The 27,518-nt window shown below is 39.1% G+C and overlaps 5 protein-coding genes across 12 annotated transcripts in view; 2 read left to right on the forward strand and 3 right to left on the reverse strand.

The window, feature by feature from the left end:
* tanc2b (tetratricopeptide repeat, ankyrin repeat and coiled-coil containing 2b) overlaps window positions 1–6,617 on the reverse strand; it is a 166,455-nt gene extending 159,838 nt beyond the window's left edge. For 4 of the 6 annotated variants that reach the window (XM_040038987.1, XM_040038986.1, XM_040038992.1 and 1 more), the window contains exon 1: window positions 6,136–6,617. The gene's annotated coding sequence lies outside the window, so the exon portion shown is untranslated. The remainder of the gene's footprint in view (window positions 1–6,135) is intronic. The other 2 variants (XM_040038991.1, XM_040038988.1) reach the window with 1 other exon arrangement.
* Window positions 6,618–10,657: 4,040 nt separating this feature from the next.
* LOC120738026 lies at window positions 10,658–15,646 on the forward strand. The gene is made up of 9 exons (XM_040039043.1): window positions 10,658–10,767; window positions 11,942–12,003; window positions 12,093–12,197; window positions 12,299–12,470; window positions 12,646–13,504; window positions 13,995–14,176; window positions 14,646–14,749; window positions 14,848–14,952; window positions 15,444–15,646. The coding sequence occupies exons 2-9, from the start codon at window positions 11,962–11,964 to the stop codon at window positions 15,513–15,515; spliced, it is 1,641 nt and encodes a 546-aa protein (XP_039894977.1). The 5' UTR covers window positions 10,658–10,767; window positions 11,942–11,961; the 3' UTR covers window positions 15,516–15,646.
* Window positions 15,647–15,684: 38 nt separating this feature from the next.
* On the reverse strand, window positions 15,685–23,123 carry cntd1 (cyclin N-terminal domain containing 1). 2 transcript variants are annotated; one of them, XM_040039048.1, is made up of 7 exons: window positions 22,718–23,123; window positions 18,805–18,880; window positions 18,491–18,692; window positions 18,267–18,366; window positions 18,034–18,178; window positions 16,073–16,163; window positions 15,685–15,932 (listed from the first exon to the last, which is right to left on the reverse strand). In XM_040039048.1, exons 1-7 carry the CDS (start codon window positions 22,890–22,892, stop codon window positions 15,816–15,818), a joined length of 906 nt encoding a protein of 301 aa, XP_039894982.1. In that variant the 5' UTR covers window positions 22,893–23,123; the 3' UTR covers window positions 15,685–15,815. The 2 variants fall into 2 exon arrangements, with proteins under 2 accessions (XP_039894982.1, XP_039894981.1); XM_040039047.1 differs by having other exon boundaries at window positions 18,267–18,429; window positions 18,521–18,692; window positions 22,718–23,121.
* A 13-nt stretch (window positions 23,124–23,136) lies between these two features.
* On the forward strand, window positions 23,137–25,913 carry LOC120738033 (cytochrome c oxidase assembly factor 3 homolog, mitochondrial). The gene is made up of 2 exons (XM_040039052.1): window positions 23,137–23,459; window positions 24,401–25,913. The coding sequence occupies exons 1-2, from the start codon at window positions 23,261–23,263 to the stop codon at window positions 24,502–24,504; spliced, it is 303 nt and encodes a 100-aa protein (XP_039894986.1). The 5' UTR covers window positions 23,137–23,260; the 3' UTR covers window positions 24,505–25,913.
* The window catches only part of wnk4a (WNK lysine deficient protein kinase 4a), a 50,547-nt gene continuing 48,069 nt past the window's right edge, over window positions 25,041–27,518 (reverse strand). For both annotated transcript variants that reach the window (XM_040039035.1, XM_040039036.1), the window contains one exon: window positions 25,041–26,753. In XM_040039035.1, coding sequence (XP_039894969.1) covers window positions 26,751–26,753 — 3 coding nt within the window. In that variant the 3' untranslated portion in view covers window positions 25,041–26,750. The remainder of the gene's footprint in view (window positions 26,754–27,518) is intronic.

The raw sequence follows: 27,518 nt of genomic DNA on the forward strand, positions 1-27,518 counted from the left end.
ATTTACTGTTTACGCTGCAAACACAGTGTGCCAACAAGCCAATTCTCATTATGATGATGACTGTGATTATTAGGAGTAGCTAGCTCTGATGTTTGGCTCCCATCGGTAGATGCTTTGCCCACACAGACTGTGACCTCGACATAGGATTATTTGTGCATTTATTATTTACTATATTTTTTTAAAGTAAGTCAACAACGAAAAAGGATGTAGGCTTTGGTAGGGGAACAAAGAAAACTGTAGAAGAGGGTATGAATATCTGACTCCACGAGCAGCCATTTATCCCCATTATCTGTACTTATTTGAAACAGCAAATGTTGTCATACACCTTCTCTTCTGAGACGTGCATAGTTACCACAGTGCTGTAAGTGTATGGTAAAAATCAACTAGTGCAAATAAGCAAATTCTTCTTTTAGATGCACAAAATACAACGTTGAAAGCTGAAAATGCATTGCATCAATATTTATTGATTTATTGTTACGAAACCATAACCGATTGCATCCACTGCAGAAAAAAAGCACTTTCGATCCAGCTGTATTTTTGGTTTCGACGGGCTGAAAGAGCAATGAGCGAAAAACATGTTTGAGAAATACAGACAGTCTTACAAGCACCGTTCTTTGAATCTATTCTGTTTTGACTGTTATGAAACTGTAGACCTGTTTTAATACAAAATACATTTCCCAAAATACTACCACGCTGCCGTTGTGGTTTCTTCTGCAGTAACAAAGCCACAGAAATCGACTGTATGCCGTTTGCGGCTGTTTGTGACAAATAAGAGCGCAGAAGTGCTTGATCTTCGACTGCAGCAACAGAGTCGACTCCTAAGACAAAATTTAGGAATTTTCTATTCAAAGCCAGAGTGTGAGTACACTTGTACTTTTCACTGTTAAATTACAATAAAGTAGCAGCATTCAACCCCTATGTACAACAACAACATCTTACTGCTGTATATAATAATTTACTGTTATTGTTCTTAAATGTGCTTTGTTGCCACTGTACTTTTATTTTTGTGTTGTAAAATATAACTGCGTGTCTTTGTGTATGTACTTTGGAGTCTGTTTCTTTTCTTTCTTTACACGTTATCAAATCTGTCAGAACCCCCCTTCTCTTTGCGCCGCGTGTTTATGGGAACGCTGTTGTGATCAATGTTTTAACAACGACACTGACGATGAACACAAAGCTGTTTAATCGCTGCTGTGCTAAATCTTCACGCTGTTCACAGGCACAAGAACACAGAAAACATTACATATCCAACCGGTCCAGATTGTAAATAACTGAAATACCTGTCACAACATTTCTGCTGTTCTTCTCTTCTTGTATAAAGTCCTCAAAGACAAGCCATTATAGTATCATATTATCCCAACGAAGCACTTCACTCTCAGACTACGGGGCTTACTTAAGGTTCCTAGAGTGTCCAAATATAGCCTTCAGCTTCTGTGGAAACAGCTCCCAGTTTGGATTCAGGAAAATGGGGATGTCACCAGAGCACTTTCAGAAAATTCTGAATGTAACAGTACTTGTTTTGCTTTAGGACCACAGACACTTTGTGTTGAAAGAGAAGTTAGCACCATCCCTTGGTTCCCTTCTGATGTGGTTAGAGTCAGGCTGAGCACTTTTCACTCCTGATGCCATAGTATGCAACTATTTTAAGTCATTACATTCCATCCAGGTGTCTGTATTTACCGTATTCAACAGTATATTATACAATTTAGAGCGAATTGTTACAGTGAATGTGAGAAAGAGTCAAATTATCCTCATTGGAACTCAATTAATGTCACTGACTCCCAGTAAAAGTACAGACAAAAGGATTCCAACAGCTAGGCGCAGCACTGTTTTTCCTGACAGGAAAGCAGAAAGCCCAAGATGAAACAACCTGGCTTACCTCACAGACTGGTCACTAACAAGGAAGAACAAAGTGCTAAGGAGACGCCTTTTCTGCATCATTATTACATAATCAAAGGGCCACACTGAAATGAGGGACATGCCCGAGCAGAATCCATCCCTTGTTCAGTGCACCGTCGTTTCTTCCAAATGAGCCAATTTCAGAGTGTTTTACTAACTATCTGGAATATCTTTATCCACAGAGACACCAAGGCTGTTTTTTGCAGGTATAAAGTCAAGTCAGTTTTACTTACATTACTCATAGTTGCAAATTACCCTTGAGGGGCCCAAATGCAATGCAACACCCTGAATTTGAATAAAGAAGAAACCTTGTTAGAGGGGAAAAGAAGAAGACTGAACAGACGGTTACAGATTAGCCCAAAGAATACACATTATGGAAAGTAATGTGTATAATGCTCTCACTGTGGTTTGCTTTGCCTTGCATTTCTAATATGATTTTCTTGTCCACTCTTGGGGCATAAACTGAGTTACTGGCTAAGAAGGAAATAAATTATAGCCAAAATATCAATTTTAATTCTCTTCACACTACATTTTCCCCAAACTGATGATCACTGCCATTTATCCTACAGTACACAAATAAATGGCAGTGTACCCAAAACTAAAAAGCCAAGCATTTTTTTCCCAAAAGGCTTTCCCGGTTTCCTTGACTGCTTTTCCTGATTACAGCAGCATAAAGAGTGCCGTTTTTCCTCACAGCTCAGGGAAATGAATCAAAACATCCCGGAGAACGATACCTTTACTCCCCATACAGGAAACAATCTCACATTTTCAGGGCTGATAAGACTCAGAGAGCAACACCCAGTAGTGTCTGGCTTGCTCGTGGATGCACATCAAAAGAGCCGTTTTACCTCATTAAACAACAGACCTTTTCATATCTGAAAGCACAGTCGAACAGTCGATTCTTTCTCAGGCGGTTAGAAGCCTCTTAATTAACTCCAGCTTCTTTTAAAGTCAGGAGTTAGTCAGATGTCTATACATTACTAAATCGTAAAATAAAGAAAAGCTGTACTTGTGGAGGGGGTGCTCTGCACTAATGTTTTCTACATTCAGTGTAATATTTCATGAAGAAGCACTGCTTGGCCTTGTACACGCTTAGCCTCTTCTCCTGATTTAAACAGTGATTTTCTACATTTCCAAGTCTGACTTTCACTGACCCACAGAATACGAATGTGCTCAAGCATTTCAGCCGAGGGATTAGGTGGAAAGATCGATAATCGCGCTTCTACTAGAAAGAGGCTTTCTGGTTATGAAGAAGTCAATTTCACCTCCTCTGTAAAAATGTCCCACAGCTGAATTACATTAAAATGCATTGAGACTAGAGTCAATAGGGGAAAAAAAGGAATTTGTATGACTGAGCTGTCCATCAAATTAAACAAAAATAATGTATTATTTGTCCAAGCCTACAACAGAGTCTGATATGAAACCCCAATGACAAGGACAAGATCCTTAAAAAAGGACTTATTATATGAGCTTGACTTATTATATATGCAAAGTAAAGTAAAAACCTGAGTTAGTCATATGTAGCCAAAGTCTGTATACAAAAGATGGCAGCAACCAAGGTAACATAACCTTTGTGGACTACTGTTTTAGAGCCTCAAGTGACCATATTTGGATAAGAGGGTGGAGTTCTTGGCAGATACTACTCTTGTTGTACTAATGGACTGAGCAATCAACACAGCTTGTAAAGCTGTGCACATGTGTAGTAAAAGCAATAACTGCAGGAAAACTAAAACCATATAAACATCATCTTAGGGCAAAGTCTTCTGAGGCAGTTTTTATTGTGTTTGACAAGCAATACCATACATGCATTTTTATGTGCCTGAGATTATTGAGATTCATTTAGAAAAGGGCTTCAAAACAGCCACATGCATGAATGTCAAGATGGCTGCTAAAGTTAGCATTCTTTAATTGATTAAAGTCACGAAATTGCATTAAAATTGGTCCAAAATGCATACTGCTACTGCCCATCACCCGGGATGTGGTTGCTACCCCATGCCCAACCCTTCTCCTTTTTCATCCAGGTTTGGAACCGGCAATGGCGGAGTCCAAAATGCATAAACTCCACATATTCTGGATATTTAACAGGTTAATGTTAATTACTCCATGTTGTGGTAGGACATTCAGTATAAACACATCTCTCAGATTAAATGAACCAGTGTGGAGGATTTCATCCACATACTGAAAACACTTTGTCACCCCTCTCTCCTCAAGTGTGTCGAACATATGGACACTATACAGAAACAGCAGTGCAGTATGGCAGGTTTTGTGGAAGAGGAAACTCACCATATGTAGATATAAAGCGCTCAATGCAAGCCAACAAAACTACCATTCATGTTTTACATACAATGAAATCACATGTTTTGACAATCCACCCTTTTGTTTTAGCCTCTATGGATAGTTAGCGCTTTATAAATACCAGGATGTAAGCCATCTACCCGACAGATGCGCAGTGGAAGAAGGTAAACATCTCTATCAGCACGTTAATGTGTTTAGTGTTTTCGTGAGCACATTTCTATTAAGAATTATTCACTAAGATGCAAATAAGAGGCAAACTGGGATTTTATCTTCCGTGTAAATTCAATTTCTAGCATGGCCGATTGATTAATGATACACTAAATGTGAAAATTGTTAACTCTTTACAATAAATTACTTTCACTGTGCTAACAGTGTTTTAGAGGGGAGCCTCTTTGGGTTAGGTTTGATTAAACGACATAGCACAGGTTTTATTTATAATTCTTGAGTTCAGTGAAGGACTTGAGGGCTGTTTTGTGTCAACTTAAGGTGCAGAGAAATCGTTTTGCTACAGCAGAGCCTTTTTGTTTTGACCTTTGGCCGGTCGGTGAGGAAGAACGGAGGGACTGTGTTGGCTCGGACTGTGGAAAACAAGGCTTTGCCACAGTCCCCCCCTTCGAGCAGGGAGAGATAAGCACGGAAAGACAAAAAAGTTTAGGGCTGGTGGGCTAAAAAAAGAAAAAAAACATCATGATCTCATAATGGAAAACCGCCACACTGTGTGTGAACTCACATATGTGAGTGAGGAGCGGGGTAGCAGGAGAGAAGCAAAACTAGCGCATGTCGCTGATGTGATGAGAGAACGCTTTGAGGATGACTGTCTTTTATCTATGGTGAGTCGAGCTGACAACCAAGAACTTGAATAGCAGAGCACAGCGAGACAGCAGTCATCTGCAGCCTCATACAAAAACCATGAGTGCTGGAACCAAATCTTACTACTCTGCAGTCTATTTTTCTGATAAATGCTTTATCACAGCACTTCTCTGCCGCTATAAAAGCGACGCCTTGCAATTGTAAAACTGTGTGTAAACTATATGGCCTAAAAATGACATTTTCCTCCGTGAAGGCTTTTTGTCGCTTTACAGATCTTCACCGTGTTAAAATCAGAGCCGTAAAACTGTGAAACAACAAATCTGAAGTTTTCACGACCGAAAACAGACTTACTTTCTTCCACATAAAGTGCTGAATGGTGATCATAGGGAAATAAATGTTTTCCCCTTCCAAACAACAGACATTACACAGATTAGCTGCCTTTGCTGAAACATACTATTACCACATAAGTCCCTGTAGAGAAGGACCAGATGTCAGATAATAGGCTGTGCTGTGAAGTAGGTGTTGGCCTGGAGCCATAGAACAAGTAAGAACAGCTTCTTCCATATATACCTCTTTGCTTTATGGACAGCCTGCTGGCTGGGTGGGCGACAGCCTTATACCTTGAGACTGTTAGAAGATGCCATGTGTGTAATCTACTCTCCATACAAGATAAATATATTTGTGTAATTGAGTAGATAATAGGCCTAACTTTTAAAATCAATACACCCTGTTAAAGAGAGTGAGAGCAAGGTCTGTGGTGGCTCTCCCTGGTCTTTAACTGATAAGCCTATCAATATATTAAAGCAATAAATCATTTCATGTTAGAGGAAAACACAACAATGTGCTTCAAAGTTCTGATATTAAAGTAAATGAATCACATATGCTGCGGGGTAGGGGGCTGCTTGTTAGTGAGTACAAAGGAACAGCTAACTCTATCTCATTAAACACTACGCTGGGTTTTTATTGGCTTACTTGAATGGCTTGGCTTCCACTGTAAGCGGCTGAGAGGTATTGGCATTACAGGTTATAGATCGGCTGCTGCAGGAGCATGACACTTCTAAGACATTTCCATTCAAGGCATAATAAAACTTTAAAATGGCAATAGGTGCAGCTCTGAAAGGGATGGGTTACCTTTTCTAGACTTGAACCTTTGTTTTTCTGACCAGCTTTGGCATCACAGTCGTTTCTTCTCTGCTGCTGCTGCTGCTGTTGCTCCGGTTCCCTGTCTGCTTGCTGATGCTGCTGCTGCTGCAGCGCTCCGTGCGGCTCCTCACTCCAAATTACCAGTCTGCGCGTTTCCAGTCGCTCCGAAATAGCTTACAGAGAGTGACTCCGAAAATAACTGCACCGATCAAAGCGGCCACATTCAGTCCAAACGCAGGGTGCAGTCACAGTAGCGACACCCCGGGGTGCTCCCGGCGCAAGCTCGGTCTGCAGCAGGTAGCAGAGCCGGACTCACGGCTGCTTCTCGCCCACCCAGCGTGTCAAGCGTCTGGGCCATTCACAACTAAAGTCATGCGTATCTGCGTGTATGTGTGCGTGTGGAGCAGTGAGACAGTCAGTGCCCAGTGCCACGCAGCGCCGCAACATGGAGCGATGCCCTGCCTACCACTGCATCAAGTCAGCCCGATTCATCAAGTACACCACATCCGGCTGTGCCTTTCAAAGTAAAAACCTCAACGGTCTCAGGACCTCAGGAAGCGCTTAAACCAAAATTAAAATGTGCTTGGAAAATCTTCATTTGGTGTTTGTGATTAGTGCCATCTTATTATACATTATAAAAAAAACTTGAACCAGGCGAACAAACTGAGCACCGGAGCAACATACGGCGGGAGGGGGGTTGAACTCAGTTCTGAATTATTTATGCTGAAAGGAGCCACTAATACCTAAATCATTCATAATTATTCAAGAGAAACAAGGTCGATGCCAATCAAACCTCCATTCATTCCCCCAGAAGACCATGGCATCTGACATTTAAAATGATAGATGGAGGGAGACGCAGGCAAGTGTCAGACATTATCCTGATCCTTTTCTTCCATCAGTCAATGAAAGAACAGGTCTATCAGCCAGAGTAACAAATGGGGTAAAATTAACTCTACACAGCGCTTGATTGTGGCATAAAGCTACAAGTTAAATCGATCTAAATCTATTCAGAGCTTTAAAAAAAAAGTGAAGTCAAACGCAGTGTATGCTGAAGGCATATTTTAGACAAAAAGAGAAACATTTAGTGCAACATTTAAATGTTTGGGAGATTGATTATCTTGTTTTTCTGCTTCTTATTTATTTATTTAGTCATGTAACTGTAAAGGGCAAATAGATGGGCAAAAAAAAATGCATGCCTCCGGACACTGAAAATGAATTACTAGATGGAGCGTTTGAATCATTTATATCGAATGTTTAATTTATCAACTTGAATAATTGCATTGACATTTTGAATTTGAATCACTTCACGTGAAATTGAATCAGTTGACTTGAATAACTTTTTATTTAGGCCTATTCTAGTGGAGAAAACACATTTCCAACACTCTGGTCAGGCTTCATGGACATGAATACATGTCGCTATTTAAAATGTGTCTTGTACAGTAATTAGTAAAAACAACCAAGAGAAGACTAGTAGAAGTACAATTAGTACAAGTGTTAGAGAAATAAACACAAGGCACACATAGGGTTAAAGCAAATACCTCCTGAAATTTCCCTCAACGAGTTGCACCTCAACGGGACACTTTTGGTAGCCATCAACAAGATTCTGATATAAAATTCTAGCTGAATATTTTACTCTTCTTGGCAGAATTGCAAGAGTTCATTTAAACTGCCTGGGTTCATAGTATGGATCCAACCTTTAAGCATAGTCCACACACTTTTCAGTAGGGTTGAGGTAGGGGTTTTGGCAAAGTCATTCAAGAAATGTAATATTAGCTTCTATTACCCATTAAAACCAGGTTTGTATATGTATATCCTGTTGGAACACCTAACTGTGTTCAAATTTCAGCTGTGTAGCTGGTGATAAAAGAAAGATGTTCTCTTTCATCTAATTGTATGGGGAGAGGTTTTATTTGGGGATTCCTGATACTGAATTTGCTGAGTCATGGCAAATGTTTAGGCACCAGTTTGTACCTTTTCTGCATGAATTTATCGTGGAAATTCATGAACCGAGTAATTAATTAAAATACAAAATGATATATTCCAGAAAGGCATTCTTATCACTTTTGCACACATATTTACTCATATCAGGCCAGGTCTTTTTGTTGGGGAGAAATAACCTGCTGAAAATGTCACTTGCTCATTTGACTTTAGGTTCTTAGTGCAGTTTCTGTTTTTCATCACATTCAAAACATGTCACATGATCTTTGATGATTTTAATAAGCCAAAAAATCTCTGCTTTCTTATTAAGTTTGACTAAAAACAAGACGATAAGGCAACAGGTCTTATGCATTATTTAACAAACCAGCAATAATCATTGTGAATGCAAACTGAAAATGGCCTTTTATGTGGGGGGGAAACGAAGCCTTGATACTGACTTACTAGTCCTTGTTTTGAGAGGTTATATTGTTCCGCTGCAGACTGAGATCATAACACCGTGTTTGCATGTGCCACTGATAATGAAGTTTACCACAAAAGATTTTATGGCAGTATGAACTGAAAATGTTAGTAAGTGAGTAAAACAAGACCTGCTCATGTCTGAGGTACTGCTGTCGTGTTTAATAATATCACAAAGGGGTTTTTCTTTGTAAGAACTCGATTTATTTTGTGTCTCGATTGGATTAATATTGGGGGGGCATATTCTCGGCATCATTCCAGAAATCTGCAGTCAGGGCTAATTAAGCAGTCTTTAAGAGAGAAAGCAACCATTTTCTACCACACTTGACACTTTACAGAAAAACATGACAACATAATTTATCTCAGCTTATAAGCCATGTAACTAAACACATCCATCAGTATGCACACTAACTAACAAACATGCCAAAACAGACATTTGTACACAAAAGGTATTCTCTCGCCAATTGGTAATGAGAAATACCTGACGGGGTCCCTGGAAACTGGCTTTGGTGTGGGGGGGTTTTCCACAGTGTACTCACACAGAGTGTGATAGATGAGGTGGTCACAGATAGAGCTCCCCTCACCTCTAGAAACACATACGCTCCCACTGGCACTGAATCAAATCCTGCCAGAGCTTTCTTAATCTCTGTCTTCCCCTGGACTTTCCCGTCTGTCTGAATATAAAGAATGAAAACAGTAGAGGTGAGTGTGGAGCCCACTCTAGCCCACTGCAAGAGGAGGTAAGATTAACTGGGACAAACACAGGATTGCAGAGGGATCAGCAGAGTTGTGGGGAGCCAGAGAAGGAAGAGAGTGGCTCAGTGAACCTGCTGGCCCTGGATTTCTTATGCTAATCTACTGGGGTTGTAGCTCACCTCAAATTTGTCTGATGTTATGCCAGTGTGAGAGATCCTTTTATCAGCTGCACATGAGTTCTGTATCATAAAGGAGCCAAAACACTTTCAAATTTGAAGTTACAGATTGGCCTCCATTATCACTCACATAAAGGAAAGAAAGCTTTATTTCAACACTGTCAATAAAACAATATACTGGCTAAAACAATTAGTCTGAAGTGCACCTAAAATTATTTTAAACCCAACAACAAAACTTCATGTGCATTATAGTGATGAAAAAATGTGTCCAATTGTTTATTTATATCTTCACAAGTAATCCATTAAAACTGTAAATGTTTTCATGGTAGACAAATAGACAATTTCCAACTGTCGTGTCAGATGTTAAATTAAAAAGAATAAAACATAAACACCATCATTTGAAGCCATTAGCGTAAAGCAAGGAAAAGCTTAAGAGGATAGAAAAAGTAGCTGGAAGGAAAGTTAAATCATATCACCTATAATACAAACAATATAAGACACAGAGACAGCAAAAAATAAATAAATCCTGGACTGAATGAATCATCCTGTGTTGTGTCTAGACACAGATTTAAATTCTCTATTTTGTCACTTAGTTATTGATAGCCTGGTCCAAAAACACATAATGTGTTGTGTTGCTTTCTTTAGTTGAAGAAAATGATAATAAAATTTTTTTTTAAAATGCCTACACAGTTTGACATAAAATAGTATTTTTTTGCACCAACAAGGTGTTCCCCACAGGTGTATGAGCAGCAAGCTTGACATTTTTGTATATGATGTGCAGTGTGTCCTCAAAAAATCTGGGGAAACTTGATAAGTGGAGGACAAAAGAAGTGGCAGGTCTAAAATATTCTGAAAGTGGTTTCCTTAGACTGAAAATATCTAGCAATAGGTCTCATGGAGTGATGAATGTAAATGTAAAACATTTGTTTCTAAACATCAACAAAACAGAGGAAGTCAGAACAGGTGAAATATTCCGTGTTTGCAGCCATCCGGGAAAAAAATGGCGAAAGCTCTGTCACATGTGAAAAAAAAAAAAATGAGCTGTTTATTCCAGTTAATCTAAAACTGTTGAATATTGGCTTTGCAACAACTCTTTGAACTTGTCTTGCTAAAGCTTTAATTTGATCATAATCAAAGACAATTTATTTTAATTTAATTTACAATCTATTTCCCGTAGAGCGCTAAAATTAAATATTTTCAAACTCCCCGCCCTGTCTAGAAACACGTGGTTAGAACTGGACACCAGCCACCGCGCAGCTGCGGATTCTGGTTTCGATGGAAACGTATCATTTGGAAAAAAAAAACCGCAGTGGTGGTTGTATTGTGCACAAAGTGGTCATTATCCGAGTACAAAGTAAGTCAAAAAAAGTGTCATATATGTAATGTTTTATATTACTGTAGTTATATTTAAGTTAAGGGAATGAAAAGTTTGAAATGTACCTTTTGAAAATGTATTTATAAAGTTTTAAAAGTTTCGCATTGCGCTTTGAAACCACGTCTTTTTTCTTTTTTCTTTTTAATTTACTGTCTGTCTTTTGGTGATGGTGATACTTTGTGAATAAGCGCAGGCCTGAGGTAATTATTAACGTATTACTTATTAAATAAAAATTATTAAACATCATTTGTAAATCCAAGTTCATTTGTAATGTTAAACTTTAGTGTGATTACAAAACAATGTTGAAAAATAACTTTGGAGTTTTGAAGTGCACACTGAGTGGAAAAATAGTCTCTTAGGGACACTTGTTCACATTTTTGGTTACACAAATGTCTAGTTAGCCAATCACAATCACGAACTGCTGAATTTCAAACTGAGCATCAGAAGGAGGACAGTGTACACAACGTTTGATGGCTTCCTCCAGCAGCACATTGGACCATGTAACAAAGCTTAAATATTTCAAACTGGTTTCTCAAACATGATAATGAGTTCACTGTACTCAGATGACCACCACAGTCGCAATATCTCAACCCAATAGATGATCTTTGGGATATGGTGGAATGGGAGATTGATGTTATGGACGTGTATCTGAAAAACCTGCACTAACTGTAATGCTATCATGTCACTGTGGACCAAAGTCTCTGAGGAAGGTTTCCAGCACCTTGTTGAATCTGTGATGGGAAGAATTAAGCAAATAAGGTGTAACAGATGAAGTGTGTAGCGTAGGTATTTTGCTCTCATAAAATAAACCTGCTTTTGATGTCCAGCTTATTTACTTGCTCTTAAAATCTAAAAATAAAAATGATTTCATTGTATAATTACTATTCAGACTCCTTCCAGACAGGCTATTTATTTACAATAAATAGCAGATAATTTGTGTCAGGTTTAACTTCTGGAAGTTTTGTGTGTAACTAGTTTCTGTAAAATTTTTAAGCAGAGAGCGTGAGTAAGGATTCATGGTATTGAACTGTTATCAGCACAAACATTATGTCATGCTATGGCCTTGTTTTCTATAATAGTAACTGAGACTTGATTGTATCTTTAAATGTTCAGACTGGCTTTTATGCTATTTCTCACTGTCTTTGTGTTGCAGGGGACAACACGTTGTGAGTAATGCTGCCCTCTTGGTGGAAACATTTACAGATTGAGAGCATGGTACAGTTTGATGTACACGACACAAAAACTCATACGGACATGCTGTATATCCTTCCTTCTCATCCACTGTATTGAATCTGTTTTATCAGAATTTTTATCAAAGGTGGAGTCAGGAGACAAAAGCAAATATTTCGGGCGTGCCGAATATTTTCACACAATTGCACTCAGTGTCAGCTGCAAGGGAAGCCCCGAAGGTAAGAACATTTTCAAAACAGGAACATCCGATATCCCTCTTGAGTAGCTCAGCTTTCCAAAAGTCTCACTCTCCAGCAACCTCTCTGTTTGCCACCTGTAGTTGGCCCCCCACAGCTTTGGGAAGTGTGCTTCATCTGAGCCAGAGAACCCTCTGAACAAAGCCTCAGTGTCCCGCTGTCAAGCTTTTTCCAGCGTAACCCAGAGCATGAGTGCAGAGCTGGCAGTGACTTCAAAAATGCCCCACTGTGGAAAGCCCCCACTGCCATCCAGATGTAAGTTTCCTAGAATGCATTTTGTGCTGCAGGTTGTAGCAGGACCTGGACCGGTTTTCTAACTACCCTGTGTTTTATTTATTTATTTTATAATATTAGTTGTTATTTGATATCCAAAATGTTTTCATTCCAAACCAATAAGTTTAATTTCTTTTCCTTTCTCACCATAATATAGCACACAATGTCCCGTATCACATCAAGCACAGGTCTAAGCTTGTGAAAGATGCTGTATTAAATGGATCTACCCACAGGGAAGCGTGTAAACAAATACAAAGCCAAGACATCCTGAAGAGCAGGAACAATGTGAACCACCTTTTCAACAGAACAAGCTACGGGCAAATCGCAGAGTTTGAGCTCCCCTCCAGTGCTGAGACTCTGGACAACTTCCAGGGAGACACCATCGCTGTCCTACATCGCCACATATTGAATGTATTGTCTGGTGAATCTGAGGTGGAGGCAGATGGCGGCTTAACAGACTCCTGGCAGCACACACGTAGAGAGAGTGATTCGATCACCTTTTCGAAAACAGCACGTCAGTCAAGTTCAGTCTCTGCTGGCTGCTCTCACAGCCCGCTTAGACAGCAGTCTTTCAGGTCACAGTTAAGTATGTCAGCAGTCCTGAGTGGAGCTCCTCTTAGCAGTGACGGATGCAGTGTCACTCCTCTCCTAAAACAAAGAAGGTCACCTCATGTGATGCCGACACCACCTGGCAAAGTCAACACGGGCTTTTCAGCTTGTACTCAGGGGGCAAAGCAATGTCCTCCCTCCTTACTCAGCTCAGGCCTCTCTCAAAGGCAGACCTGCGTGGGCAACATGGAGGACGGCGCTTTTCAGAATGGAACCAGCAATGCCAACACACTGCGGTCTCGTAATAAAAGAAGAGGTCCATATACCTCTAAAACCTCCATTATGATGACAGCTGGTGAAGGTGAAGCGCTTCCACAGAATCAAGAGTGCCAAGGGGCTGCTGCTGCTGAAGTGCCCCCATCTTCAAAAGACTGCGATGGACAGATGTTATCCAGATTCAAACGGAGGTGAATTACTTTTACAGACACATTAGGTGATCTACAACCAAATTTTAGGTAATCTTGCAGGATGTTTCACTTGTTAATATGTCTGACTTTGGAATACACTGATTAGCCGTGACTTAACTGGAAATTTAGAGAACTTTTTCACCTCCACCGCTAGAGAAGCTTTTAATGATTCAAAATATTTCTTGAAATCTTATACTGGACCTTGTTGGAGCCCCTTTAGTTCATCCCATGTGTAAAACAGGACATTTTAACCTCTTTGCCCCTGTTTTTGAACAGATTTTTTGGCTGCTGTTTATGGACTCAAGGTTTCAGAGCAGCATTCAGAGCAGTTTAAACTATACTGATTTAAATATTCAAAACGCTGGCCCTTGTTAAAATGCGATTCCACCATATATAACAGTATATGTATGAGAGTATGTGGAGTCAAACATAACAGGTTCCCATTTAGACATATTGTCTAATGTGATATATCATCTCCTGCTACCTGTAGGATGTTAGAGGAGCCATTACAGGACAATGAGGAGGAAAAAGAGAAAGACCGATGCCGGATCTGCTACAGCAGTGACACGTCACAGAGCAACCCATTGTTGTCACCCTGCCTGTGTTCAGGAAGTCTGCTCTTCATACACTTGGACTGCCTGAAAACATGGCTCAAGGCCAAAATCCACTCGGGTTGGTAGGCAGCTAAAATTGAGAAGCTGAATTTTCTATATGAATGGTGAAATTTGCCATTTCAACATGCTATTTTTTCAGCAAAAAAAGTTCTTCCATATTATCCAATTACCTATAATATTGATTAGAACAAAATTAAATAATGTTCTCTATTGAAAGAGGAATAACAATATCAAAACTGCAGCCCTGGCAAGACCTCCTACACTGGAGCCCATTTATCATCCTACAAGAAACACATGCTTGTAATGTCTTCAGTGCAATAATCTGATTGATGTTCCTTTTTTTCCCCGCCTGACTGGACCTCTTAATTAATCTTTCTATGGTTCAGACCAGTTTTAACCAGGAAGATAATGTTGCTGTTTCCACTGTGTCTGCTGGTATAGCCCCCAAAAAAGTTGCCTGCAAAAGAAAAAGCTATACGGTAGTATTATGGTCAATATGCTTAGTCACGATGTGTGTGTATTTCCAGGGTTATCTTTCCGTGCTGTCCAAAGATGTGAAATTTGTAAGGGGAGGGTAGTCGTGGACCCAAACGTGTTTGACTTGAAGGACTGTTACATGAGAATTCGACAGGTAAACTGAGAAAAAGAATAAAAAAAGAAAAAACAGGCTTTTGAAAAATTAAAACTATAATTACATGACTGCACTCTGTCCTTCCCCATCTGTTTCAGGGTGATGGCATCACTGGGTGCTCTGATGTGTCAGATATAGTGGATATCATGATCATCTCAGGAACTGTACTCTATCTATCCACATTTAACTCCCAGCCGCCCTGGGTAACTATACAATCTTAATGTTTTATTTTTCACTTTCTTTAATTATTTATGTTTTTGCATAAAATGGATGTGTCATGGTCCTAATATTGTCTCTGTTTTGCTGTGCCACTTTGTGGTTCTAGCTTTTCCTAATTCCTGGTGCCTTGTCTTGTCCCACTAAGTGTTAGTTTTCACATTTTGGTGCAAGTTATTTCTCTCTGTTATGTCCTGGTTTCCTCTGATGGTTTGTGTTCTTGTGTGTTTTGGGGGGTTGTCTCCACTTGTGACCTTTTGCTACCTGGGTCATGTTTTGTAATTCACCCTTTATTTATATAATCTTCCCATCGTCTTTGGTCCTTTGTTTTCCTTCCTGTTTTTGTTTTTCCATCTGCCTTTTTTAAATTTACTACACACAAGAAGATGTCAGTTTCATCCCAAAGCATAAATGTTAACACATTTGAAGATTTTGGGTTCTCTCTACAGCAACTCAGTTTTTTTATTTCTTTCTGCAGATGCGATCGATGTTCATTCCCTGCATGTTTGCCTGCCTAATGACAAGAAGAAAGATGAGGAGGCCCCGTTAAATGTTAATGGGCATTTGATCCCCAGCTCAAATCCACATTTGAGTGTTATAATAAATTGCAGTGCATCAAATTTAAGCGAGTGGATAAGTGTCAGCAGCTATAGTAAGGCTGTAACAGTATTTGAAACGAAATCAATTGTATTTCCACAGCTCTAATCTCTTTTTATTTATTTGGCTTCACAGAATGAACAGTTAACAGTTTTTCTAACACTTTGGCAACATCGCCAATCTTTAGTGATTTTTTTATTTGTTTAGGTGGCATTTTATTGCAGCACACAGATTTTTTTTCTTCTCATGCCAGTCATGAGAGTGGAGTGACACTGGAGCTGATGCCAACAATGTGCACCAAAGTCGCGTGAGCAAAATCAGTGATGCTTCTCTTTGAGATTCTTGTGATGTGGCTCAGTTCTCCAACTACCTACAGTTAAACACAGTTAGATTAGATTCAGATTTAATTTAATTGAAATCAAGTAGGTGACTTAAAAAGGTTATTTGAACCTTTACAGTGACAACAATTTCTGTTGTAGGTGTAATATAAAAAAAGAAATTTTACTTTACCTGTTCCCACTTTCTGAGGATGAATGCAGCCACAGCGATGACACCAACACCCAGAAGCATGCAGTCTTCAGTCACTGGTACAAATTGTTCCCTGGTTTTCACAAATGATTGATGACATATTAAATCACACAAAATCAAAAACAGTGGATGGGTAATTTTCTATACTGACATCAGTCTGTTGTGGCATTAAAAGTCTTTCAGCTTTAGTTATAATAATAATGGATTGGATTTATATAGCGCTTTTCAAGGCACCCAAAGCGCTTTACAATACCACTATTCATTCACTCTCACATTCATACATTGGTGGAGGCAGCTACAGTTGTAGCCACAGCTGCCCTGGGGCAGACTGACAGAAGCGAGGATGCCATATCGCGCCATCGGCCCCTCTGGCCAACACCAGTAGGCAAGTAGGGTAAAGTGTCTTGCCCAGGGACACAACGACCAGGACAGAGAGCCCAGGGATTGAACCGGCGACCTTCCGGTTACAGATGCGATTCCCAACCCCCTGAGCCACGGTCGCCCAGTTGATTAATTACAAATATTTTTTTTCACTCCCAGCATTGTTTAAAAAAATAGATTACACAGTTTAGAAAACATAGTCTCAAAATTTCAGGTAAATAACTCAAACTTGAGAGAAAATCACTAAGTTGAACTCAATTGAAATTTTCAGGAAGTAACCTGAGATTTTGAGGTGGATGGCAAAAAATGTTGGGGTTTTGTTTTTGTTTTTACTTGCAAGCAAGAGAACAAGAAGGGTTCAGATCCAGCCTGGGGCATCTGTGTGGAGTCTGCATGTTCTCCCTGTGTCTGTGTGGGTTTTTCCAAGTACTCTGGCTTCCTCCACAGTCCAAACACATACATGGGGTTAGGTTAATGGGTATTTTTAAATTGACTGTAGGTGTGAATGTGAGCGTGATGGTTGGCTGTTTCTCTGTGTTAGCCCTGCAACAGATTGCTGACCTGTCCGGTGTGTACTGTACCGCATCATCCTAAATTATTATGAACACTAGTTGGCCTGACAAGCTGTAGGTTTTTGAATTAAGTGAAGTGACACTGAAGTATCTGTGTGGCAACCAAAAAAGAGCTGGTCGAATTCTCTAAATACTAAAGAATGGCGCTTCAGGGCTTCCTGTATTACCTCCTTCAGCAGAGAATACACCAGACCAAGCTTTATGAGAGGAAAGAAGATAAAGCTGTCCCATAATTCACAGCAATACATCATCAGACCAAAGGATCAATATGAATGATGTAAGTAATGCAGATCATGTAAATGTAAACCTGCTAAGTTTTGAAGAAGGTTAAAAAAAAAGGAAAAGGGTCTTTAAATCAAGATTATGAGCTATTTAAGGTTTATTGTAATTCAGTTTGCTAACTCAGTCAGTTATGTACTCAGTTTAATTGCTGCTGTATTGCCAACCTTTATGATTGGGATTCATTTTTTTTGACTTCAGTCAGAGAAAGCCTTAATATAGGCAGGAATTACACTGGATCTGGAAATATGAGCTGATGGGCTGAGAAAGTAATCTCAGGGTAACAAACATTTCATTTCACTTTATAGGCCATTTATTCCTTTTTATTTAAATTTATAACTTCAGTAATGAAGTCATATTTTCACAGTTTCTCTATTATATGAGCTGTATAAAACAGTATTATAAGGACAGTGAAAAGGGCAAATTATATAGGATGAATCTTTTGTAGTCAGATTTCAGCACATTGCTGTCTTAACATCAAAAACCACATTATTAAACAGCTAATGCAAGTGCAGTCAGATTCTCTGAGGTTCGTTGTGGTTCTCTTTCCCTGTGTCCTTATGAATTCTTCAGATCTTTAATGGATCTCATGACATTTCCCATCAAGGTCACAGAAAAGTGATTGGACCATCTGACCTTTGAATGTTCTCCAAAGCTGCATGTCCATTCTACCATCTATCAGAAATATTTTCTTAAAGCCAAATCTAATACCTCTGTTCCCTGGATGGGCTGACACGCTCAGTGGTTGTCATTAACAAGGTTTCATAGATGGCAGTCCTCTCCAGGCTGATAAACTGGAGAACATGGTGGCAGTAGTGATAAAGGTGCTTCATAGGGACTGATGGCTCATTGTGTCCTACAAGAGTTTATGTAATCATCTCAAAGCACTGACATTAATATTTATAATATGTAATAAACTTTTCTGTGCATATATGGACCCTTACCGAGAACTTCCAGAAGTATTTCCACATAAGTCAGTGGGTTGAGGACATTTAGTCTGAATTTAAGCCCTTTCAAGACCATCAGCTCTGATTCCAGGAGAGTCTGTTTGGATACAGTGCAGCTGACTGAGTGTAGAAAGTGTACAGCAGTATTGTTGTCAATTATCTGCAAAAGGTGTGGAAGAATTATGCAAGATTATTCTATTTGCGATCTCAGGGTAACTGACATAAGTAATCACTGGCAAGGCAGAACTTGCATGACTGTGCAGAGACAGCTTGCTCGCAAGCTGAACACAGGAGAAGATGATCAGCGGGAATTTGTCCTTCAGTTTGTTATAAACAGCATCCTCATAACTTCTCGGACGATTAGAAGTTGCACCTTTAGGTGTGGGTGCGGTTATGAAATCTTCAATGTATTTGACCATGAACCTGGCAAAGATAATGATTATAATTATTATTATAAGTGACAGTATGCTAACTAAAACCAGTAATACACAGGGTGTAACCAACAGGGAAAGTTACATGTGCTGCTCAATCATACCTTTGAAGTAATTCAACAGCGTGGTAACCAACCAGTGGATCCAGTCTCAGTTCTTTAGTTATCAGTAAGATGTACTCTGAGTAACACAGGAGAGGAAGGCACAAGAGCAAAACATAAAACATTAAAAATAATTTAGAAGCAACGTCACATGTTCATTAAAGGGACACTTAACCCCAAATTCAAATGTACCAATGTTTCCTCTGACCTGTAGTGGTGTTTAGAAATCTATACTAGTTTGATGTGAGTTCACCAGTTTAAGATATCTTAGCTGCAGAGACGTCTACCTAGTGGTTTAGCCCATAAAGTCCTCAGGAAGTTATTTACAGAGATCAGAGCTCTTTCCCCATAAACAACTATAGGACTGAAAGTCTTTTTGGAGCTGGAGAAATTGTTATGGATATTTAAATTTGCAGGTTTAGAGGAATTCTGGGTTGGCCACACTTTTTTTAATCCTACAAAGCTATGTCTATTATTATTTTAAAAAAGAAAAAAAAAGAAAAGGAAAAAGGGGCAGGGATAGCTCAGTAGGTAAAGTGGTTGCCCCATGATTGGAAGGTTAGGGGTTTGAATCCACTGAACAGCTACGCTGAGGTACCCCTGAGCAAAGTACTGTCCCTACACACTGCTCCCCGGGCGCTGCACTGGTGGCTGCCCACTGCCTCACTGGGTGAATGGGTTAAATGCAGAGGAGTAATTTCCCTACGGGGACTAACACATTATTATTACTATCCTTTGTACGGTCTGTGGCTGTGTGGCGTTGCACAGAGGAACTATTTTCTTCTCAGATCTAAATCAGACGAGTAAAAGAAGCATCCAGCTGAGGGGGGAAGCATCAATGTTCACATCCTGTCATGCTGGCACCAGCATAAACCTGGCATCATGCACATTTGGGTGCCAGTTTTTGCAGATACAGTTTGAAGATGTGGAAAATAGTTCTAGCTTTAATCCACATCCCAGCCCTTGCATAAGTTCATTAGATCTGGATAGATAACAAAAGAATAAGGTTATGGATAGAAGTGTCCAAAATGAGTTTAGGATGGGTGGGGTCCTTATTCTTAGAAATAGAATAAGAAATAGAATAAGTAAGAGAATAGTTTGAAGGTCATTTTACTTCATAGGCCACATAGAGCCCAATTTGATTTCACGTGGGCTGGACCACTACAAGTTACATAACCTGTGAGATAAATAAACCTTAAAAAAAAAATCTCCAAATGTTTCCATTTCCTTTAGTCTTAAAATTATGGACAGTTCATTCACACAACAAGCTAAGCTTTCTTATGAAAATAAAAGTACAATTTCCACATTCATTACATGTACATGTTTGAGGATCTGCAAAGGTATTTGAGGTATTATGACTCAAACGTGACAAGTTTTAGAAATAAACTGTCCATTTTTTGTATCTCTGTTTCTCTGAGAAACAGAGATACATCATCAGATTCATCATTTTAAAAATATAATTTGGAAGTTATTATTAACTTCTCTGCATTCTCTGTGTATTATGTATTTGTGTTTTATGCTATTAAGCCATCCCACCTTCTGTTTTAATTTAACATCCCCTTTTCTTGTACTCTGTGATTTAATTCAGCTGTGTCTTTCTCCCCAGCTGTCTCTACCTTTCCAAATTGCCTGCCTGTGTATATACAGTCAGAGTGTCTGCTCACATTTCTCTACCTGCTTTCCAGCCTTAGTGTGTTTTTAGATTTAAGGTTTTAGCAGGTTAGTTTTCAGTTTTCCTTATGAACTGCATCTTTTGAATTTAAAGCAACTCAATAAATGGCTTGCTTTAAGTTTCCCTTTGCCTACTTGAGACTTTACATTTAGGCCCTCATCTCTGCAACATTTGACAATAACAGGTGAAACCAACACTGATAAGCACGCCTCACAAGGCTGTTCCCATAAATCTAGCCATATAAACGGTATTTTAGCTGATTTGTGGGCTACAAGGAAGCATATGGATTCATTAAAAGTTATTATCACTGTTTTCCATTGCTCCTCCTCATCCTCTCTCACAGGATTTGTCTGCGGAGATGCTCCTAGCTGGTAAACTCAGCTGCCTCAAGGAGTTTATATTGTGAATCGACCTCCATAATGACAGGGTTCACAGATCCAGATGTATGAAAGACTTCAGAGTGATTACAGGGTGCAATGAGGCTTAGTGGGCCATTCAGAGGTAGTCCTATACAGCTTAGTCACTACCTGCTGACAAAAGACAGACTTCACCCCAAAGGCTTGAAATACACAAAAGACACTCTGCTGTAAGTCTGGTGTGTACACAGTAGTGGTTTATAGTAGGTTATCTACCATGGATGATATGCTGCAGTTTTACTTTAAGTCTGCATTATTTTCATCTGGACTATTTTTTAACATTATTTTATCTGAGCAAGGTCACTACAGTTAAGTAAAACTAAATGAACAGCTATAGGAGTAAAAACATGTTAAAAACCTGATTTAGTTTAATTAATAAATTAATTTATTTTTCATAACCAAAGATGTTTTACTTAGAATACTAAATAAAAGTAATCCAAACATACATAATGATTTTAGTTTAGTTTTTGACAGTTTGGACAAGTTTGTCATTGAAGCCAGCCTCAGTTTGCTTTAGCACTTGTTTATTGGGCATTTACAAGACTATAAAAAGACAGTTGGCCTCACAAAGTGTTGTGTTTGTATTGTGGCTCTTTACAACACATCTGTCTAGCAGAGAGCCAGCTGTTCTCTCTTGTGCTAGCAGTATATTTCATGGTATAATACTTCTGCTGTGCCTTTTCTTTTAAATGACTTTAGTAATCATTTTTTTTTCTGTTTTATTTTGCTTCATTGCAGGGGTGTCCAACTCCAGGCCTTATGTGCCGGTGTCTTGGAGGTTTTAGATGTGTTCTTGATCCAACACAGCTGATTTAAATGACTAAATTACCTCCTCAACATGTCTTGAAGTTCTCCAGAGGCCTGGTAATGAACTAATCATTTGATTCAGGTGTGTTGACCCAGGGTGAGATCTAAAACCTGCAGCACACTGGCACTTGAGGCCTGGAGTTTGAAACCCCTGTTTTATTGAATTTACTGAACTTTTTTTAAAACTTTTTTTTCCAGCTTCAAAAATAGCATTTAATTAAAATGTTCTTTCTTGTCACATTATTTCAATGTATTAAGATTTTAACTTAATTTGATTTTTTACATTTGAGTTGTTTGAGTTATTTTCTTTCTTTATTATAATTATCATATTTTATTATTTCTTATTGAACTCACTTGTTCTGGCTTATTATGTTTTATTTTGTTATATGATTTCACTTAAGTTATTTTATAGGGTATGTAATGACCTGGTGGTTTTTAATCACTGAAAATTCTCAAATTTGGGATATATGAAGTACATAGCATACTTCATATACCCCAAATTTGTGTACTATATCCTCTCAACGCAGATCTGATAATGTCAGATTCTGAACTTCCCCCACCATTACAAAACAACAACAACAACAAGAAAAACGACTTACAAATAAAATAACAAAAACTAAAGTAATGAAAAAGGAAAGGAGAAAACAACATACAAAAAATATAAAAGAACAATATGTGAGGCATGTTGAGAAACAAAACAAACAAATAAAACTCTATAATAGTGAGCATTAAAAAAATCTACAAAAAACGGCAAACACAAAACAACCACATCTAAAATTTAAAAAAACAAACAAATATAAAATCTCAGACATCTGGAGGAAGGTTTAAAAAATCCAAATAAAAATAAAGAAATACATAATAATAAAACAAGTTCTACTTGGCTCATTGATAAATTTCAGTTAGCAATAACGGAAAGAAAAACGGTTATTCACGTGATTCCAGCTGAAAATCTTGCGATATATTTACGAATAAAAGACAAACAAATGTTTTCTACAAAATAATAAAACGGAGCAATACTCACCAATGACTCTCTTATTTTTGAAATTCCCGCAATATTTCGTTGAACTCGGGAGGTTATCTTTGTTTCTTTTGTCCAGATTTACAAGAAAATCAGTCAGTAGGTCAAAAGAGGCCTCCCCGAATTTTACACCTGCTGCATTACTTTTACTTGGAGAAAAAAATAATCTTTTCGCCATTTTAACTTCAGTAACTTACTCTGAGCACGACAGACAGCTACATTTATGTGACAGACTACTCTTAAGTTTATTTACTTTTTCAAAACTAGACACCCATAAATAAATAACCTGCGTCTTATATTTTCCAAAAGATGGCGCTATTCCCGCATGTTTCCCCCGTAGGACCGTCTTCTAACAGGAACCAAAAACTACCTCTGCGACTCATTTGTAAGTTGCACACGTTGTTTTCTTGGCGGTTCCTCTCAGCGCAGATCTGATAACACCCGGATAGGACACACGCAGCGCGCTTTGACAGAGCAGAGTGTTTACAACGCAGCGGCGCGTGTAACAATCGTGAAAGCGCCGTGCTAACCTCACGAAGTGCAGATATGGCCGACAAAACGCCGCCTCAGAAATCCAACGCTCCATACGCAGCCAGGATAGACCCAACCAAAGAGGGTCTTTCTCAAGATCAAATGCATTTTATCAGACAGGTGGAACTGGAACAGTGGAAGAGGAGAACGTCGAAGTTGCGGACACGAAACGTGGTGACGGGACTCGCTATCGGTGCGCTCGTGTTGGGAATTTGTATCCTTGTCAAACGTCAACGCAAGGTGAACTATGTAACGTTAGCGTAGCATGCTAACGTTAAGCTGTGTCCTCTGTTTAGGAGTTAGGTTAAGCTCGTTTACCAAGTATTAAGACAGACGCAAATGTATCGGCTTACTTAAGTTAGAGTAATAGCTGTCAGTTTCATTGAACGCTAACGTGACAGCTAGCTCAGGTAGGTGTAAAACGATTTAAGTGTACTGCCAAAGGTAAACATCAGTGTTGTTGCGTTTAAAAGAGAATTCATTAAGAGTTTCAGGGTTGGTAATTTAACTTCTTACACATGGCAGCGAAAACTGGCCTCTGGAGCACCTCGTTTGAAGGAATTTATTATTCTGTTGATCAATGAAATCCATTAACTGAAAGCAATGATATTTCCTCTTGTGTTTTGGGATAAACGTGTTTCCTGAACGCATCACTGGCAGTTTGTAATGACAGATGTCGAAATCTGAAAATTTCATCCACTCTTATGGCAGTTAAGCGCGTCAGTAGCAGCCAGGTGCTGCTAATCAAATGCACTTGATAAGTTTGCAAAGTTGCTTCTGAACAAACCATATGACTTCTTGAACAATGTCCCTTGGACAGACGAGACCAACGTGGATTGACCGTAATGCACAGCATATGAGTACAAACACCTTGCTGTCAAGCACAGTGGAGGTGTGATGATTTGGACTTGTTTTGCAACCATAGGATCCGGACACCTTGCAATCATTGAGTTTATCATGAACTCCCCTGTATAAGTATTCTAGTGTCAAATCTGAGGCCATCTGTCCAACAGGTAATTCTTCTTCAGAATTGGTTCATCCAATAGGACAATGAAGTTATCTTACTTAATCATGGGATGTACTTAGTTTTTTCGGTAAATTTATTTTGTTTTCATGCTTTCAAATATTTCTCTTAACCACTTGCTTCCAAATTAGACGGCTACACATTTTACTCAGTCTCCCAGGAGCGGATCATGGATGAGATCGATGAGGAGGCCAAGCGTGCGAGAATGCAGGGACCAAAAACCGGTGCCAACTGAGATTTAAGCGTCATCTGCTTGTTGTTGGACTTTGTTTCTGTCCTGCACTTAACGAGGAGGAGGACTCATGATGCCACTGATCATATTCCATGGCTGCTGTGTTCTTTTTTTTTTGTAATGTTGAGACAGCTGGACTTGGTCTTGATTTGAAGGCAATTGTATGGCTGACTTAACTAAGTGTGGTGTAGTTTTGAAGAAGTTACCTGTCAGTGGTAAGGACCAATCTGCTGACTTGATCATGACCTTAGAAGCTACACTGTAGCACAATCGGCACCCTTTACCTGATGTTTCCAGCAATGATTAAAATAAAGGGAATATGAAAAAATATCAGTCAGCTAATGACTTAAAAATCTACAGTGGCCTTCAACAATAGAGAATGCCAGTGACACTGCAAAAATAACATTATTTATGCTAATAAAGTTTTGATTTATGAAATAAAAGCCTCATGTATTAGATTGCTTAACAGCTATGTCTCTGTATTACCATTTATTTAAGAACGAGACAGAAAGCAGTAAACATGACACAAGACACCGTAATACTTAGAATCGCATTTATTTTCATCAAAATTTAATATATGGAGTTGGATCTAACCACCAAATCTCAAGAGCAAAATAAGACATTGTTAGGGAAAGGCACAGATTCAGCATGGCAGGACAGCAGCTTCAGGAAGCAATACAATTATATATTTACATTCAAATAAATCTGGACTAGAAACTTTATTTCCTTTAATATATTAAGATTTGGGAGTTTAGGTGGCAAGAAATTCAGTGTGTGATGGGAATATTTTAAGGCAACAGCTACAGATTCACAGCTTTGACTGATTCCTCTACACCCCACAAAAATAGACATTGTTTAAAACAGTGGGTGGGTAGATCATCACTTCTGTGATCAAACATGAAACGGGAGATTATCATCTATGGGGGGAAAAAAATGACAGGAAAACTCGTTAGCTCTCGCTTGAGTGAATAGTTTTACACACAACTGTGTTAAATGACTGAGAACTACAAGCGGACTTAAAGTGCACAATGTGCTTGATCTCTGGAACAAGCGACAAATCACACTTGTTTGAGAAAGGATTAAGGTAGCTGAAGTATTTAATTTGCTCCTAAATTGTAAACATGATCTATAAATGAATTCCGTTATATACACATGTACAGTTAACAGGAATTCAGTAGTATAAAGTCTAGGTGGATTTTCTCACCATCCTTTTCCCCCCTTTTTTTAAAACCAGCTACCAGATTTTGAAAGTGATGCGTAACATTTTTACACTTGTGCACCATTTAACTGAACTTCTGCCCATGTGTTTAAAACTAAATTTGCCTTTTGCTGAAGAATCGTACAACATTTCTCACTGTTGGGACACGATATCTTACTACACAGCTGTACAATGGAGAAAAAAAGAAAAAAAATCACCTTCACTACATCTGAAAATATCAGTGATTGCGGTCAAACATCTTCAAGCCGAGTCTAGAGAAAACATAGGTGTCCAAATCACTAAAGGAAGCCAGATAAAGACTACAACAAATAACTGAATGAAGCCCCTGGAAGGCATTGAAGCCCCTGGAAGGCATTGATCACAGTTCTAGCAAAAAAAAAAAAAATGTATGTTCACTGTGCAGCTGCTGAGACATCTTTACCAAACTACAGCGAGTGAGGTGTGTAATAGCTGTCAGTGTGTGTGTGTGTGTGTCAGTCTCACTGTTCACATTTCTGTGCTCAGACTAGGTTAACAGCAGCGAGTCAGACAAGCAGGAAAACAGCAACTGTTGTCGTTCTGCGTCAAAATCGTGGTAAAGTGCTGCAACTCGGCAGCTGCGGCACGGCATACCGCCGCTTGACTGCGTTCAGGCAAAAAGATAAAAATAATGTCGTGATGTGACACTGTGCAGAGCACTGCGGCAGCCTGGAATGAAGGTGGTTACGTCCGAACCGTTGGGATCTGACAGTTTATTTACAAAGAGCAGACACGAACGTGTCACTTGGCTGCTATTCTGTGCTTCAGCTGCAACAAGTTCACCAGGTCGAGATAATGGGCTGAAATCTGGAGGTTACACTTCCCGTGTAAATCCAGCTCCACTGGTGATGAGTTTCTATACATTTGAGGTAAGTGGCCATGGGCGGACAGGGAGCAGTTTGCAGATAGGTGTGCCAGGGTTAAAGCGATCCTCCTACGGGACAGGTTTGACCACTGCAGTCACACTTCAGATGAGGTAGTCCAGATAACGGCGTGCTTGGCTTGGAGTTTGTTACTAGAAAAGTGAAATATAAGAACACGATTTAGAACAATGCTTTTTTGTTGTGTATGGAGGACAATGGTTAAAGGGTGTCTACAGGTTCTTATGAGTATAAACCTCTCCTGACATTTTTGCCTCCTCTACACATTCAGGTCAGAAAATGTAACTCAATCTGTTGGACCAAGTCTTTGAGTCTGTTTTTATAGGTGTTGAAACAGTTAGCAGTAACAGTTGGATGATAAAACACATTAGCTGACTTAATGGATGTAACAGTTTAAGCTAAACACTGCATATAAAAGATGCATGTGGCAATTGTGACATCACCCATTAGTAATTGAAGCCTCAAGCTAAGTGTTTTTGCAGTCATGACCTATTAGCAAGTGAAGGCTCCGTTTTGAAGCTGGCTTTCAAAACCATCTGAGAAACCGATGGACGCTGCACACTGGTAGGCTAACGACTAATGGATGTAACTCAGGTTTATCCTCTATTCTGACTCTGGGTGGTATTATAATTTACAAAATGAACATCATATTGTACTGAATAAGACACAAAACTTGTAATTGAGTGTTTCATGATGTCAGACATCAAGGGAAGGCAACTGGAGGAGTTGCCCCCTGCTGGCCATTAAAAATAATGCAAGTTTAAGGCTCTTCAGTATTGGCCTTACTTTCCAGACCCAGAAGCTATGGCCATCTTTTGCATACAGACTATGTTTTAGATCCAGGGATTTAATGGAAAGATGCTTTTTAAGTTTAGTGACAAATATGAGGCCAATGAGTC

This window comes from Simochromis diagramma, unplaced genomic scaffold (assembly GCF_900408965.1).
Source record: "Simochromis diagramma unplaced genomic scaffold, fSimDia1.1 OVJJ01000402.1, whole genome shotgun sequence".
Classification (NCBI taxonomy): Eukaryota; Metazoa; Chordata; class Actinopteri; order Cichliformes; family Cichlidae; genus Simochromis; species Simochromis diagramma.

Bases quoted from the DNA above. Each gene is read 5' to 3' on its own strand.
- LOC120738026 (XM_040039043.1), top strand. From the start codon at position 11,962: ATGCTGCCCTCTTGGTGGAAACATTTACAGATTGAGAGCATG. The intron at 12,471-12,645 runs GTAAGTTTCCTA...ACCATAATATAG, and splicing joins GCCCCCACTGCCATCCAGAT to CACACAATGTCCCGTATCAC. The intron at 14,953-15,443 runs GTAACTATACAA...TTCTTTCTGCAG, and splicing joins TTAACTCCCAGCCGCCCTGG to ATGCGATCGATGTTCATTCC.
- cntd1 (XM_040039047.1), bottom strand. From the start codon at position 22,892: ATGGCGAAAAGATTATTTTTTTCTCCAAGTAAAAGTAATGCAGCAGGT. The intron at 18,881-22,717 runs GTGAGTATTGCT...TGTGTTACTCAG, and splicing joins CAAAAATAAGAGAGTCATTG to AGTACATCTTACTGATAACT. The intron at 18,693-18,804 runs GTATGATTGAGC...TATCTTTGCCAG, and splicing joins GCTGTTGAATTACTTCAAAG to GTTCATGGTCAAATACATTG.
- LOC120738033 (XM_040039052.1), top strand. From the start codon at position 23,261: ATGGCCGACAAAACGCCGCCTCAGAAATCCAACGCTCCATACGCAGCC. The intron at 23,460-24,400 runs GTATCCTTGTCA...CTTCCAAATTAG, and splicing joins TGCGCTCGTGTTGGGAATTT to ACGGCTACACATTTTACTCA.